At 33.0% G+C, this 17,859-nt stretch overlaps 1 protein-coding gene and 1 long non-coding RNA gene across 3 annotated transcripts; one reads left to right on the forward strand and one right to left on the reverse strand.

Annotated features, from left to right (window-relative positions):
* The first annotated feature begins 1,672 nt into the window (after positions 1-1,672).
* LOC127091930 (diacylglycerol kinase 4) lies at positions 1,673-16,542 on the forward strand. 2 transcript variants are annotated; one of them, XM_051030708.1, is made up of 13 exons: positions 1,673-1,861; positions 1,968-2,352; positions 2,622-2,744; positions 3,375-3,512; positions 3,594-3,679; positions 4,716-4,803; positions 5,736-5,811; positions 11,010-11,092; positions 14,373-14,443; positions 14,829-14,906; positions 15,126-15,213; positions 15,399-15,515; positions 15,916-16,542. In XM_051030708.1, the coding sequence occupies exons 2-13, from the start codon at positions 2,002-2,004 to the stop codon at positions 16,072-16,074; spliced, it is 1,458 nt and encodes a 485-aa protein (XP_050886665.1). In that variant the 5' UTR covers positions 1,673-1,861; positions 1,968-2,001; the 3' UTR covers positions 16,075-16,542. The 2 variants fall into 2 exon arrangements, with proteins under 2 accessions (XP_050886665.1, XP_050886733.1); XM_051030776.1 differs by having other exon boundaries at positions 1,673-2,352.
* LOC127092062 (uncharacterized) lies at positions 11,689-12,658 on the reverse strand. The gene is made up of 2 exons (XR_007792101.1): positions 12,380-12,658; positions 11,689-11,985 (listed from the first exon to the last, which is right to left on the reverse strand). It is a non-coding gene; the product is annotated as an uncharacterized LOC127092062 (long non-coding RNA).
* Positions 16,543-17,859: the final 1,317 nt, after the last annotated feature.

A 17,859-nucleotide genomic window follows, 5' to 3' on the forward strand; every position in this document is an offset into this window, starting at 1 on the left:
AGACATATATCAAACATGATATCAAGACGAGATGCAGTGAGATAGAGAAGAGACCATATCAACCTCAATATTTTCTTTCTTCAACTGATTTTCCATTTTCGTCCTTATCGAGGTTGCGTGATGTTGACATTGAAGTTTCTATTACTTTGGACTTCTCCATGTCAAACATCTTTAGTAATTATTTATAATATTTGGATTGATTAATGAAGGTTCTTTCCTTAGTTTGATAATTTTGAAGTCCTAGGAAGTATCAAAGCTCCCCCGTCATTGACATTTTGAATTCATTCTGAATCATTTCTAAAAAATTCCTTACACAAGGATTCGTTAGTAGCACCGAATATGATATCATCGATATAAATCTGAACTAATAAAATTCGATTTTCTTGATAAAAAGAGTTTTATCAACTTATCCTCTTTAGAACTTATTTTAAAGCAAGAACTTGCTTGGGAGGCCGTACCAAGCTCTAGAAGCTTGTTTCAGTTCATCTAACACTTTCTTAAGCTTAACAACATGACTTAGAAATGTCGAGTTGATAAAACTTGGAGATTGATCAACATATACCACTCTTAGAAAGCGTTGCAAACTTAACAACTCTTTTTTTATGAAAGCGCTGTAAATTTTTGCATAGACACAAAAAATTGGAAAATTAACGAAAACACTTTTCTTCAAAAACATTTTCCTTTCCCAATCAATTAAGAGCATTTTTGTTGGTAAAAGTTTTATCTTTTTCCTACCTACTACGACACTTTTTAAAGCGCTGTTGTTTTGTTTAGACCTTTAAGAGCGGCAATTTCAAGAGCGTTGTAGCAGGCCATAACAATGCTCTTAAAGGCCAAATATGGCGTAGTAAACTAAAAATTTTCCTTTAATGAATGTCAACTAATTGGATGAGATTATTTTATTCATCAGCGAAGTCAGTCTATAAGCCTTAACTTTAGTCAAAAGTGTGTCGAGACACCGAACTAGAAAAATATGTCTGAAGTCATCCAAAGTAGTATAGGAGTCAACCATCAGAATCAAGGCAACAAAGTAAGATGAAAAACAATGAGGTAAGGAGGTTATGGGAAAAAATGGACAAACATCACTCCCATATCAAACTTAAAAAATGCTAAAACCTTTTGATGAAAGAGAAAGTAAGACCATCTGACCCAAAAAATTTATTGGCCTTAGTATGAACAATCAACGAGTCAATCTATAAATGAAGAAAATGTGTAGGCAGAACGATTTTGTCTTTCAAATTAAAATCCCACAAATTAACATCATCGAGATGATGATATCTTGATGACAATGAATGAGTTTAAGAGTTTATTAAGTGAAGTTATTGAATTTGTTTTTGGTGATGATGATTTAACTTTTATTTTATAATTATACAGTTAAACATAAATTAAAAATAATAATAACATATATTTATTTTAGTCAAAATAAATGCTGCCACGTCATTTATAATATGTCAGATAAAGAAGGACAAAAAAAATCTCAAAAACTGTGAAAAACAATTGAGTTTCAAAATAGAAAAATTAACAAATTAAAATAAAGGATTTAATTGATATAAATTAAAATTGAGGACTAAAAATACATTTAATTAATATTTGTTTATTTATTAGGCTATCTTATACTTTTACATTTATTGAACGAAAAGAGAAAGTTGGTTCTACAAATACACGAGCCGAAACAAATGCCACGTCTTATTTAAAACGGTAACCTCCATTCGCCGTTGTTCTTCGCCTTCCTATATCTTCCACCTTTTATTATAATTCTAAATATTCAAACAAAACCTGACATTCACATTTCTCCATCTTAATCTCCTCAATGCATGGAATCATCACATTCACCCTCACGCCATAGCTTCATCATCACCGTGTACGTGTACCTGCATTATTCTTATTATCATCACCATCATTATCCATTTCAACATTGAATAATTTATCATTTCGATTTTCACGCGTCGTTCGCAAATTCGCAATAGGTAATATTTTTGAATCGGATCGGTGTGTGAAACAATGAACTCGCCGTCATCATCATCGTCGTCGTCGACGGGAGACGCCAGCAAGATAGCGACGAGGTCTTCCATTGTGGAGTCGATTAGGGGATGCGGCATGACGAGTACGCGCGTCGACAAGGAGGAGCTAAAGCGGTGTCTCACCATGCCGCAGTACCTACGGACCGCAATGCGGGACTCTATCCGGTTGCAGGATCCCAACGCTGGCGAGGGCGGTTGTATTCGTGAAGGAGGCGAAGAGAATGATGTTGCTCCTCTTACGCCAATGGTTGTTTTCATTAACCCCCGCAGTGGTGGCCGCCATGGCGCTGACCTCATGGAACGGCTCCAGGATCTCATGAGTGACGAACAGGTTATGAAATTAACTATACTGTGAAACAATGTTATGTTTGTTCTGTTGATTATGCAACTATTTCTAAGTTGAATCTCACTTTAGAGGAGCTAAATTCAAAAAAATCACATTCATAGTTTGATTTGTCGACTATCATTTACTCCTCTCACGCGATAATTCTCTTTCTGCTGACTTTGATTGTTGGCTTATTATTGATATTATTGTACCTGTTTTTTTATTGTTATATTTATGTGTATTTATGTTGTGATTGATTTGAAGTTGCTCAGCAGGTTTTTGATATATTAGATGTGAAGCCTCATGAGTTTATCCAGTATGGGTTAAGTTGCTTCGAGACATTAGCTAGTTCTGGTGATACTTGTGCCAAAGAAACACGTGAGAGAATAAGGATAATGGTATGTTCATTTGTTCATCATGTTCATAATGGATGCACTAAAACATGTATTTTACTTCACATGAAAGACAGGATATATTGAGCAAAATACATATGAAGTTGTATCCCAAAGGATTATTTGTTTCCTTAAGCCAATCCCAAATTCATTCCGAAAAAAGATAGAGAGCATGTTTTTCTTTTAGTAACTAAGGAAACTCTATAAAATGCGGTAATACCAGGAGTATTCCAAGTCAATACAAAACACACTCACAAAGTGGGGAAGAGTTAGATACATAAGGAGATCATCCTTAGCACAGATCCTTAACTCCGAGAGCTCAACCAAAACCAGACACCCCCGAGAAAAAAGAATATACCCACAAAAACTAAAATTATCTCAACTCTAATTTAACAATCCACATGATCTACAAACCATTTAAAAAAGAGACAAGGACTAGCTTTACATCTTCTACCCATAAAGATGTACGCAGGTTACACAGTAATCTTTGTGTAGCCGCTGAGAACATGAAGGAGTTTTTTCTTCTTTTAAAAGTTTTGAAAATAGTTGATCGACAATTGAGCTTGGAAAAATGCTTCATAGAGATAATATAAATATAGATAGTGCTATTTCGATAAATGATAGTTGGCTTTGTAGGTTGCGGGAGGTGATGGTTCAGTTGGCTGGGTTTTAGGATGTCTCACTGAACTTAACACACAGGGCCGGGAACCAGTTCCTCCTGTAGGAATCATACCACTTGGTACAGGAAATGACCTGTCTAGGTGTTTTGGTTGGGTAAGAACTCGCTACCTGGAAACTGTGTTAAATGAATGTTGTCTACTATGCTAATTTTTCTTGTTGATGTTTTATCATAAGGGTGGTTCATTTCCATTTGCATGGAAAGCAGCTATTAAGAGAACTCTTCACAAGGCTAGTATTGGTCCAATTTATCGTTTGGATAGGTATATATTATCATATAATTTTGCATATTCAAGTGTGGTAGACCTTGTGTCTCTCTGCAGTGGATTTTCAAAACATTATTAAAGTGCAATGTTTGTTGGACAAGGACTGAAAAAATATTTGTTGGCATGTATCCAGTTTAAAATCATGATTAACTTTATGATCTTTCATTCTGTTATAGATGTTGAACTAACCTGAGTATTAGGTTCCTGAATTTAACGGGATAAAACTAACATTCTTAGTAGCCATTTACATCTTCAACATTTTGTTAAGGCCTCCTATCCTATAATTTGAATATTTTTTATTCTAGTATTGGAAGAATTGAATCGATCCTTTTACTGATCAATAGTTTAAGAAACTTATATTGTAAGCTAACTATTGTGTTTTCTTATTGGTGTATTGTATTTTTTTATTGGTGTAAAGAAGATTATTAATATATCTTATATTTTCCTATTTAGTAATGCAATACAACAAGATACAGTTGAACAATGCTCCTCATTTCAAATCTATAGCTTACCATTCTGATGGTAGCAAATTAAATTTGTTTCAAGAATTTTGCTTTGGATTTATTAAAAAAGAAGATTTTTTTCTTTTTCAAATTTTGATATCTAATTTCTAGTTTAAATGTGTTCATTTTGTTTATTGATATATAAAATCCCTAATTAAATAAGTTCAGTTTTCTGCATTAAATGTCTTATGGTAGTTACATAGAAAGCATAGCAGAAATAAATGAAATATCCACTTCTCATCTATGTTAAAACGGAAGACTTCTATAAATAAACTAGTATACTTTTTCACTATACATGCTTATATGGTGTATTTTAATTGAGTTATGTTTGCTATAGTATATCTCTAATGATCTAACAAGAAGTATAAATTTCAGTGTAACCTCTTCATAAATTTCCTGCTATCTGTTATAAATTTTGTAATTGCCACGCAATTGAAACCACAACCATGATAGCAACTTCAATTCAAAATAATGGTTGTAATTAGTGCATCAATTCAGTATAACATTTGTGCTGCAATTCTTTAATGCAGTTGGCGAGTTTCACTTTCAATGCCCGAAGGCACAACTGTTGAACCACCTTATTCTCTAAAGCAGACAGAAGAGTTCTCTCTTGATGAGGTTACTGTCTAACTTCTTATGTCATGTTATTATTTTCAGCCAGCAATACTACTGATTGGATAGGTTATCTTTGTAATTACTAAGGTCATAAAGGAAATCTTTCCACGAGAATGGATTGTTCAAGCATGGGAAATGAAACACTCTTCATTTTGCTCAAACAAACATTCCACTTCTATGAGATTTTTTCATCAAAATAAGCATCTTTACCATTGTTCATTGTTTGGATTGGATAAACAACTTATAGATCTATAAAATTACAGAGACATATTTTTAAACCCGTCATCTTATTTGTTCTCATCTTTCTAGAAAGAGATTTGCCATTTTATCACTCTATAAGCTTTTTGAGGAGTCATCCTATGAACATTTCTAGTAGGCAATAAGTCGGACAATGCCTGTTTGGATTGATTTATTTGAGTTTACCTACATACATAAGTTCTGTGACATTGTTTGGAAACCTTATCAAAACAATTTACGACTTTTTTTATAAACTTTTTTGAACTTATATTTATTACTTCTCCTTGATAGTTTATGCAAACAACTTATAACATCTAAAAGAATAATTTAAGTTTATTATAAAAATAGCTTATGTAAATTTATTTATAAGTGCTTATTTTGATAAGCGCTTGTGCATTACCATGTTAGCATTACCTTTTTTTATTAATGAGTTATTTTTTCAATTCTCATACTGTATTGTGATTTCAGAGTCTGCTTACGAAAATTATCATTTGAAACATTCTTAAATAATAGGTGATATAATTGCACAGATTAGACACTTCAATTCTTAACTTCCTTTTAAGAGTCATCATACTACTTGTGTATTGTTTATGTCGAATGTTAGATTGTTTTTGGTATTAAAGTTTTAGCTATTCAAATTTTCTTTATATATAGTTTTGTAGAATTGTTTAAAATTACGAAGTTCCTTATGTTTGCAGAGCTTAGAAGTTGAGGGAGAACTACCCGAGAAAGTTATATGTTATGAAGGCGTGTTCTACAATTACTTTAGCATAGGTACTTTAACTTTTGAATTAGTAGTTTCATATATTGCAATTTCAGTTGGATCTTTACTAGACATGAGTATACTTACTATGTGTCAATTATATAGAATAATAATTTAAAGTTTAAGGCAAAATGCATTGTACAGTCAAAAAACATGTAAGTCGTCACCCTCTTTTTAGTTTTCCCTCCAACTCCATTAAAAAAAGTGCTTACGTGATCATATTATTGCTGATGTATCAAGTCCACAAAAAACTACAATTTTTTTAAATTTTAAACCCTGAACTTAAAAAAAACGTTAAACTAGATTTGGGTTCATCTTCTTTGGGCCTAGTCTTGAGCATCTTCATCAACACAAATCTTGTTCAAGTTGAATATGAAAATCCTTGCATTTATAGTACTACCATTATCCTTCCCAGAAGAAGACTCTAGGAGAATAGGTGTAGGTATGAATGAAATGGGGTCTTCTTCGGAAAAGGATAACGAGAGTATTAGAAATGCAAACATTTTCAATTTTGGCTTGAACGGGCATCCTATTTTGGATTTATTTTCTGGGCATGAACTTGAAGATGATAGACCCCAACATAATTTTTTTGGGGGGTTTAGAATCTAAAAAATAGTGTTTTTAACTATTGTATATGGACCTGCCACATCAGTATCAAAACGGATAGGCAAGTACTTTTTAATGGAGTTGGACTAAAAAATAAAAAGGGTAACAATGTATCCATGTTTTATGACGTAAAGGTACCAATTTAATATAGTACAATTAAATAATTTAAAGAACCACATGATGTATTTTTCCAAAGTTTAAAGTCAAATTGCTTGCTTGTTGTTATTGATTTATGTTAGGGTAATTTGAGAACATAATTTTGGACAATTATGCATGTTGTCTTGATTTTTAATCTCCCAAAATTTCATTTTAAGCCTATAGTTTGTCTTACGTAACTATGTCAAAAACTTGAAACATATCATGTTCCTGCTATTGAGATTTCTTCCTTATAAATAAGCAATAATTCTTTAGGATTTAGGGTGTAGGGTGTTGGGGGGTGAAGCAAAAGTTAGAAGAAAAATTAGATTCTTTTTTATATTATAAAGAGAAGTCATTAAATCAATAAAGAATAATAAAATACCTAACCAGGAACTAACTACTAACAAATTATTAACTAACTACTTACTTACACGACTTATATAGAGAATAAGAAAATATGAAACTAGTAACTAACTTTTAACAAGTTCTTAACTCATTTTTAAGTAATAGCATATCTGTTAGCCTCCATAAGTTTGGAAGGAACAATACAATACAAACAAACAAAAGAGAATTAAAATACAAACGTGCAAATTAAGGCAAAAGCTCAATCACTAAAGCCAAAATTACAATCCATGCTTAATCCCCATAAAAAAGATGCCACCAAAGCATCACTTTAAAGAGTAGAAGCTTAATGGCAAGCAAGATTTTAATGCTTAATCATTAAACCAAAGAAACTCAAATCAATGCTTAGCTACCATAGACAAAAGCTTAAATTAAAATTCTCCAATAAACCAAATCAATTTGTATTTGTCTTTAAAGAGGATTATTCACAAATACCTTATGTAATGGCTCGCCAAACTATCCAAATACCATAACAAAAATTGGAGCCCCTGTAGTCAGACTTATAGTTAAACCCATCCGAGTTAGAATCCTTTCCATTTTTCAAAAGAAATGAAATGGAGGGCTCCATTTGGAGAGTGAAAGACACATAAATCTGATAGTGCAGTAAAATTTTGAGTTGAGATCCTATCTATTTTCTTAATGAAATGGAAGTGTTGATTATTATAATTTTCGAGTATAAATGTCTAATTAATGTCATCAATTTTTGAAATGTGTGCATTTATATATTTTATTCTCACCAAAACTATAGTATTAGACACTGCCATTTTTTAAGGAAACGGAGAGGATCCTTACCCTAATTTTTATCATTTATTTTTTAAGCTTAAACCTCTGCGTCTATCGCTCTCTAACTAGAGATCTTCACTCTCTTTGAAAAAATTGAGAAGATTCTAAACCTTTCATACACTGTGAACCACGTAAGCATGCAGACATTTATAAAAATGTGACGGATTGTCATGAAACTAATACGTAATTTGAATGAATGCATCGTTATCTCCTAAAACCCAATTAAAATACCATTCAAAGACACATGATTATAATACAGAGTATTAGAAATTGAGAGAAGATGAAGAATTCATCATTGAGAATATTCTAGAGTAGAGAGAGAGAGAGAGAAATTCTTTTATGAATTGATAGAAAAGATAAATTTATTACAGATTAATAGCTGACAAATATTTATAGAGGCTTGTAACTAATGTGAGTTAGTTTAGTTACAGGCATGCTGACTCAACGTTAGTTTGTTACAACAGAATGGAAGCTATCTGATCTATGCTGACTCAACATTAGTTTGTTACAACAGAAAACCTAGCTTAATCTATTATGTTAACCAAAAACAGTTGGTTAGTTATTTACTGCAGAGACTGCAATAATAGTGCAGTTAGTCGAATAGTTCCCCTTCAAACCTAGGATGAGCTGCCTAGGATAGAGAACCCTTATCCACCCCTTTGAGTTTATCTCTCAGTGTTTCAAATCTAAGAGGAGAGAGAGGTTTGGTCAGTAGGTCAGCATATTGATCTATTGTAGGTATGTGCTGCACAATGAGAGTTTCATTGATCACTTTCTCTCTTAGAACCTGTCCAACTTCCATGTATTTGGTCTTGGCATGTAACACTGGATTGTGAGACAGAGCCACATGCAAGTTGTCACAAAAGAGAATGGGAGTAGTAGAAGGAACTCTGAGTTCCTATAGGAGGGCCTGGAGCCATAGAACTTCTGCAGTATTGTTAGCCAGACTTCTATATTCAGCTTCAATGCTGGATCTTGCCACTAGAGTTTGTTTCTTGGACCACCAAGATACTAAGTTAGATGCAGGACCCTGGAGTGGACTTCCTGTCAGGGTCAGCTCCCTAATCAACATCAGAGAAGGCAGTGATGATCAAAGGTTTGGACAAAGGGGGGCAGTGTTTAAAAAAATCCTGTGGTGAAGAGTGCCTCTGAGGCATCTCAGAATCCTTTTGACTGCAGTCCAATGACTTTCAAGAGGCTAACATAGAAATTGTTATGCTTTATTGACAAAGTAACTAATTTCTGGTCTGCTTATTGTGATGTATTGAAGAGCTCCAACAATGGATCTATAACATGTTGGATCATTGAGATAATCTAAACCAAGTTTAGATAGCTTTAGGTTAACAACCATAGGTGTAGATAACCCCTTAGCCTCATGCATATTTGTTTTGCAAAGAAGATCTCTAATGTATTTACTTTGCGACAAAAACAAACTGCCTTAGAGAGGTGCGAAACTTCAATACCCAAAAATGATCAAGCTTGCCCAACTCTGAGAAAATTGATTATTGAGGTTAGATACAAGTTGTAGAATGTGAGATGGGGAGTTTCCAGTGACAATAATGTCATCTACATAGACTAGCATAAAGATGAAATAAGAAGGTGTTGTGAGTGTGAATAGAGTGTGAATAGAGATGTATCACACTTACTTGATTTGAAGCCAAAGCTGAGTAATGCTGAGTTAAGTCTCTCAAACCATAAAGAGCTTTGTTTAATTTGCATACCAACATTTTGGCAGAGTTTAGAGAACCTGGGGGCTGTGTTGCATGTAGACTTCCTCTTCAAGGAGTCCATTTAAAACGGAATTATTGAGATCAAGCTAAGTGATGTGCCACTGCCTAGAAATAGCTAAAGTGAGTATTGTCGTTACGATAACTGGTTTGATCATAGGAAAGAATGTCGCTTGAAAATCAAAGCCATGTTGTTGATGAAATCTTTTGGCTACTAGTCTAGCCTTGCACTTGAGAATGAAAACCATTAGGGTTTTGTTTTATTCTAAACACCCGCTTACATCCAATAGCACTTATATTTAGAGGATATGGTGTGAGAGTCCAGGTATTGCTAGTGATTGAGGCATCATATTCAACTTGCATAGCTGCCATCCATTTTGGATCTTGGAGGGCCAACTTGTGGGAGGTTTGTTCAAGTTAAATGAGAAGTAGGGTAGGGTGGAGTCTAGGCTAAATTATGCCATGTTTAGCTGGGATAGTCATGTCATGAGTGTTATTAGGATGGATATTAACTGGCTGAAGGGATGGTGTAGCCGTGTAGGTGAAAGGTGATTGGAGCTAGGAGAATGAAGTGTTTGAGAGGTCTTGGGGAGTGGTTTCTGAAGTGGTAAAAGCTGATGATATCTGAACATTGGGAGCAGGTGATATTGAAGTTGAGGTGTGATTAGGACTTTCAATGGAGTTGTGAGTGTGTGAAAGAGAACCTCTAAAATTCAATTGCACCAAAGCTCTGCAAAATGACATGTCAATAAGCTATTTCCATTGAAGATGGTGCGTAATTCCAATGGTAGTGTAGTGATCAAAATCACTCCTCCATGCAATGTGCGCTGACAAATCACGTTAAATATATCAAGGGAAGAATAGAAGAAGTAAGTAAAACAATGGAAGACAAAGTTAAATTGGAGGAGAAACCTTAGAGTCAAGATCAGTGAATAAAAGGTAGAGAAACCAAAAACATACTTTGCATTGTGAGAGAAAGGTCATATAAAAGAGAGTAATAGCTATAAAAGAAAAAAGTTAATTAATGGGGGAAGTTGAGAAAAGAAAATGGAAAAAGAGTGAAAAAGAAAAAAAGATGCAAACGAACAAGGTCCTCATGGAGGATTACACCACTCTGCACATGGTTAGAACACATGTCGCAGAAGACAGGATGAAGATTGAAGAAAAAGTCGGAAGAAAAATAAAATTGTTATTGATAAAATAAGGAATGTGATTATACATCAAGCCACTTATATGATTAATATAGAGAATGAGAAAGTAACTAACAACTAACAAACTATTAATTAATATCTAACTAGTTACATATCTAATAAATCTCACTACTGGTTTGTTAGTAACTTAGCCTAAATTAATTTTGCCTTTGGAAATTTAAAATGTTTTAGTGAACATCCAATGAAAGTTGTGTATCAATAATTAAATTTGGGAATGCTTCCAAACAAACTCACGAATGCTTGACTAGGGTGTTAATTTTGTATGGAAGTTTTTTGTGTGATATCTTTTTAATAACATTAATTTGTATATGTGAGCATTTTTAGAGTTTAAAATATTTGCAGGTATGGATGCCCAAGTGGCTTATGGCTTTCATCACCTGCGTAATGAAAAACCTTACCTTGCCCAAGGACCAATAGCAAATAAGGTATTGATTGTTAAATGTATGAGTTGTTCAATGCATTTTTTATATACTAAGTTCCTTATTTTGTTAAGAGATGAGAATAGAGAAACTTGTTACAGGATTAATATGCATGCACTACATATCTTAGGCTCTGTTCTCAAATTGGCACTCTTATTCTTTGGCCTATTTGAAAATAATACAGTAGCATGGGTTGGGGTACCGTCTTTCTTTGCTCTTCATTAATATATTTTTTCTTATAAAACCGACTTAGGCTTTATTTTACATAGTTAATGTAAAATATTATGGGAATAACAATTATTCAAATTATTATACCAACATTAAGTTGGTCTGAGCACAAAATAATTATAGTAAGTATTAAGTATTGAATTACTATAACAAGTATCCAGGGTGAGTTCTTCTTCCCAACATGATTTCAGAGAAGAAAAATTAAAACTGTTGAATAATCAACACCAGAATTAAAAAAACAACTCAACATTGGAGGAGAAAGGACACAAATTAGAAGCTTAAGGAAAACAGGGGTGAGGAAGAAGTGACCCAATAGTAGGCTTGTTCAAATTTTTAAATATCTGCACTGAACTTAGATCTTAACCAAACCGAACTTAAAAAAATTAAACTTAACTGATAAAACAGTTCATAGAACCAAACTGTTATCTTAAGAGTGGTTCTAAAACCTTAACTTCTTCTCCAACTCAGCCCAATAACCAAACCGAACTTTAAAAAAAATCTTGACTGATAAAACCGTTCATAGAACCAAACATGTTATTTTAAGAGTGGTTCTAAAACCTTAACTTCTTCTCCGATTCAGCCCAATAACCAGGACTGTACTGAACTATTTTATGCACTTCTCAACGGAACAAACCTGCAGCTCGGAAGAAAGAAGCACCCAACTTTTGTCCCTATATGTTTTCAAAAAAGTATTTAATAAATTAAATTAAATAATACTATTTTTCTGAAAACATAAATTAAAATAGCATTCACTTCAAAAGTAATTGAATAAACCATCAATGAAGTTCCTAAACTATCGCTCTCTCTCCAATTTAATCCCTAAACTAAATTGGCGGAATTTTCATATAACTTAAGGGTTAAATTGATGAGTTTCACATAGTTTAGGGATTACTTATTATATTTTTATAGTTTAGGGACTAAAGTTATAGCTGATGACATATGTAAAAAGTTAACAGACACACACTGTCCGGTTTAGTTAAAAAAAACTATTTACAAAGTCTAAGTATAGCGTATTTTATATTACATTGTTTGGGTATTAGAAAATGGATTGAAAACATCTTTTACCCATTCGATTGTGAAAGTAAAGCTGAAAATCACTTATCTCCCTAAGCTCTCCCTTTCAATGGCTCCCATTATCGTATTGCATGTAGTAGATTCGATTCCTTTGGCGACTGGAGAAGATTGAATAAGGCACAGAAGTGCCAAATCAACCTGAGAATGATCTTTTCTACTTAACAAAAGTTAATGAGGTATAAGCGATCCCGGCATCACCTTCTCCTATTGGTTTTGGTTTTGTTTTTTTTAACAATATGATGAAACGCAGTGAAAAATTGTCTGTTTTGATTAAAAAAGAAGTTACAGTTAAGGGCGAACAATTTTGGTTTTTGCAAAGAAAAAAAGTTTGGTTAAAATAAAAAATGGAATCCGTGCACAGAACCATAAAAGCAGTTCAGTTTGGGACAAATTATGAACTATTTTGGCAGTTTGGTTTGGCTTTCAAAGAAAACTGAACAATGAACAGCCTACTAGCCAATAAAGTGTGGATAGACCAAGAGATCTTGGAGGAGGCCAAGAAGTGTTTTGAGATGGAAACCAAGAAGAAATTGGAGATAGAGTGGTGCCACAAACACTGGTGGGTACTCAAAGGTAGAAAATGACATGTACGGCTGTAAAACATGATATTGCAACAAACTAATCAATAACATAGGTCACCTATTAAACCATCCTAGGTCTGAGGCATTTTTCAACAATTTTCTCTCCATATCATCATAAGTATCATTTGAGGTCATGAACCTTTCTTAATAAATACTAGTTATGGTTATTTTTTAGTATAATAGTAATGTGTTAGACCAAAACACTCTTGTGAAAGAGTAAAACATCACGTTAAATGAATACTGGTATTAGTATTGAATAAAATACTAAATACTGTTTTGGTATTCTAAAGTGACATAATGTTTGATGGAGAAATATTAAAATTATGACATTTTATGATGAGATAGAAGAAGTATCTTTTTATGTTACAATAATCCCCTTAAAAATGCCACATTTATATTAAACTAGTAGCTAGCCAAGATCCTTTGAGTGAAAGGGATCAGCATGTTGTTTTACCCAAATTTTGCTCTACCCAAGTGATTAACATACAAAATCAAATCAATGTATTGATGAGTTGAAAGTTGGTAGAAGAGAAGATGGTTAGCATTACAGCAAGAAATTGGCCAAATCAAGTGAAGGAGGTGTTTAAGGCCATAAAGATTTGTAAATACCATAAACAAGAGTAAAACACTTACCATAAGAAAAAATTTCAGGAGTCCTTAAATACAAAACTCTACTGTGATTTCTTCATAAGTGTCTAACCTTGAGTGTGTATAGAGCAATAAAAGGTAGGCGTAGAGAAGATGTGAGAACAATTGACGCAATGCTGTGCGGGTGAAAAGGAACCAAGTCTACCCTGACACGTGAAATTGGAAGGGTGGTGTGTGGGCTGAGTGATGAGTTACGCGAATATCAAATATCTAATCATTGAGACACTATTTCGATAGAAACAACAATACATTGTATACCCCAAATGAGAAGAGACTGTTGGTGAGGTTGTTGGCTAGAATATTTATATTTTAGCAATAGAATAGTTGTTGGCTAGAATATTTGTATTTTAGCAATAGAATAGAAGTGGGTATATTATATTGAAAGGAAAATGAGATCTAAAATGAAAGGAGATCTAAAATCAGAGTTTTAATGGGAAAATTCATGTCATCAGTTAATCCACTAGACATGATGACATTAGTGTCTTAGAGTCACAAAATAAATGTTCCATTAATCATTTTATGTACTAATTATGATAATGACAAATATTTTATTTACTTCCATTACCAGATTTGACTATCTTGTTTAGGAAATACTCACATTTGCTAGTTTTCTTGGTGCTTTATTCGCATTCAAACTTTTTTCATTTATGTTTTCAGTCAAAACTACTATCTATTTGTGCCACATAATAATGATGTCATAAATTTTATTTGAACAATAAAATATTGTGATTAATTTGTCTTTCATTTTGGTGCAGCTTATATATTCTGGTTATACTTGCACTCAGGGTTGGTTCTTCACACCCTGCACAAGTGACCCAGGTTTTAGGTATGAAATATCTCAACTAAGTCACGACTCTTAGTATTTAGTATGAGAAGTTTGTTCATAACGTTACCTGGTGATATAAAATTAAGGTTAAAATCTTGGAGAGATTTTTTGTGTCTTCCTTTCCTCTTTGCATTCTTGTTTTTTCTTATTCAAATAAGGGTTTAAGTTTTGTTTGGCTATTCTTATCAAAACATTCCGAGTATATATTGCATTTTCCACTGAAGTCCTTGACCTGCTTGGTGTTATATGAAATGTCACAAATAATTTTCTCTAGAAATCCTTTTACTAAATGGGATGATTCTTTTGTTTTCAGTAGTAAGTTACATGGTTACTAGCCTCTGATAACTAATCTAATGATCAAATTGGGAAACAATTATGGTATTAGGGGACTTAAGAACATTATGCGGATGCATGTCAAAAAGATCAATAGCTCTGAATGGGAGCTGGTTCCAGTTCCTACAAGGTATATTTCTTATCATATACTTTTTAATGGTGTGTGTTAAGAATTGGTATTAGGAGATGTGTTTACCATATTAATGTTTTTGTGTTTCTTCCGCATTCAAAATTCGTCTTGATATATATTTTTTAATTATCAAGTTTACAAGTGCGGTAACAGTCCTTCTTGTGCTTCTGGCTTTTGTTATTTTTCCCACATTTTAAATGAGGTTGTCATTGCTTTCAGTGTAAGGGCAGTAGTTGCTCTGAATCTTCATAGTTATGGAAGTGGGAGAAACCCATGGGGTACTCTGAAACCTGAGTATTTGGAAAAGGTACGGGGACTCTTGCTTCCTTGTTACATGCCATTATTTCCTTTCATCTTTATACCTATCAACATGTATTATTGATTTATGAATTTTCTTATTAAATATCAACTTAAGCTACTAGATGAGTTTATTACTTTTTTGTTTAAAAACTCAAGCATCTTTACAAATAAACCCTTTTTAATTAATTTTAGAGAGGCTTTGTTGAAGCTCGAGTTGATGATGGACTTCTGGAAATATTTGGTCTAAAGCAAGGATGGCATGCATCATTTGTGATGGTTGAACTGATATCTGCAAAGCACATAGCTCAGGTAACCAACCATATGTTAATCCGACAGTATTGTTTTATTCTTTTTTATTTGTGCTGAATTTCTTACTTCTCAAATCAGTTGTCGAATTAATGAGCTCAGTATTTCCTTAATGCATGGTTTATGAACAGATTTTACAAATTTGAGAAAAAGTTTTTATATTTTGTTACCAAAATTAATACTACAGAATCAATTGCAATTAAAATTACATATATCAGACAATAATCTGAATTTGAAAAATGCAGCTTTTGAGATGCATTGCTGTTGATCACTCCTAGATTCTAGTAATAGCCTTAGTTAATTACCAGGACATTGGCTCCCTTGATTCTGGAAGAAATGAATTAGTAATGATTATATATATATGTTAGTATAATTTGGGATTGCAAAATGAACTGTTTTTCAGGCAACAGCTATCCGGTTGGAAGTAAGAGGAGGGGAGTGGACGGATGCATATATGCAAATGGATGGTGAACCTTGGAAACAACCATTGAGCAAAGACTTCTCGACATTCGTGGAACTAAGGAGGGAACCTTTCCAGTCACTTGTGATTAGTGGAGAATGAATCATTTTTCACAGGTTCATTGTTCTATGAATGGGATTCATAATGTGCATACCAGATCTAATGTAAATTTATAGAAGAAAAAATATATTATTTTCAAACATCATCCCCAATTGTATATCCTGAAATTTTAAGGTCTTTAAGGGTTTGTTTTGTTTAATCTAGGGAAGGGAAGGGAAGGGAAGGGAAGGGAAAGGGTCTCATCTGATTAATACAAAGATTTTACATTTAAAAGTTTGAAAACTTTCTCAAAAAACTTGAATAATACAATTAAAACTGTAGAAAAGAAATCCAAGAGATTGCTAGACGGTTCATGTGGAACTAATTAGTGTTATCACTTTAGAACAAATATTTTCTTGTAATGAATCTGTTGTGCTGTCTTTTCTGAGGTATAAACTGTGTTCTTACAAAGATAGACGGTAACGGTACAATTTCCGATGATATCATCTCAAAGTTGAATTTCAGTTTTCCTTTTCTAACTAGTTGTTTGTGAATTCTATTTAATGCTTACTCTTTCGGATGGATCCTTATTGATAAACTGTTCGAATTTTAGAAAAATAAATGTTTGAATAAATGATGAGAATATGATTTATTAAATAGGGTGTTTCTTATTTCAAGAATGAGTTGGGAAAATATCCTATAAAAATCCTAAATTGCTCTTCAGATTTCGAAGATGTATTTTGAGATGAACCATTTGCATTATTGAATAATGCATTAAATGAATGTCATCCTATTTTAAAATAAAATTTTGAATCATAGATGCATTTCTAGACATATTTATTCAATTTATTGTGCATTCTAGTGGAGTTGCCTAACATGTATTTCTAGAATTTTGAAGTAGCAAATTGAAAATCTGTCACATTTGTATGTTCAGTCATTTTTGAGAGTTTTTTACTCCTCCCACATTTTAAAAAAAAATCTCAAAAAAATCCAGTTTTTAAATAAATTCTCAATCTATCCCAGTTTCAAATAAATAAATAATAATAAGGCGTAGACGCCAGAACAATTGGCGTATATCTTTAATTTTTAAGAGGGGGCGTCAATTGAATTGGCGACAACACATGATGCTGTCAATCCAATTGGCGCCCATGTACACTAAATGAGAGGAGACACCAATTGGTATGGCGCCTCAGTGTAATGTGTAATTTTTTTTTTATAAATAGAGGTGTTGTGTGATTCATTCTTCCACGTCTCTTTTCATCATATTGTAAACATGTTTGGTGTTAGTCGCCGCTATGGAAAATGATTTATTCGAGAGACAAGCCTATGATGGCGATGTTCTTCTGGAACATTTGTCGTTTCAATAAACTAAAGAGGGAGCTGGTTCGTTGGTTAGATGGAAAAATACCAGAAGGGGAAATAATTAGAAGTATTGAGAGACTCGATGGTATATTTGGTTGGGTGCGAGTAAAAACTGATAAGGATGCTAGGGAAATGATGTTTGGACCAGATGACATCAGTTTGATTGTTGTAATTAGTTAGAAATGTTGTTTTTAAATATTGTGGTTAAGTATTTTCATCTGTATTCAATATTTGTTGTTTGTGTTGTTTATTTAGACTTGCTCGATTTTAAGTGTGTTTATGTTGGAGTGATGTTTGTTGTTAACCTTGTTGTAACAAAAAGTTATTAATATATAAAAATTCAAGGTTACAAAAATTGAAAGGAGGTACTAAATTATGATACAGAGGTTGCTCCTAGATTGGGACATTTGTTCTTACTGTGTCCGGGTTGACGACATATATTACATAATCTTATCATTTTATCATTCGTATCCATTTCCGTTCTAA

Source organism: Lathyrus oleraceus, chromosome 1, assembly GCF_024323335.1.
Source record: "Lathyrus oleraceus cultivar Zhongwan6 chromosome 1, CAAS_Psat_ZW6_1.0, whole genome shotgun sequence".
Lineage (NCBI taxonomy): Eukaryota > Viridiplantae > Streptophyta > Magnoliopsida > Fabales > Fabaceae > Lathyrus > Lathyrus oleraceus.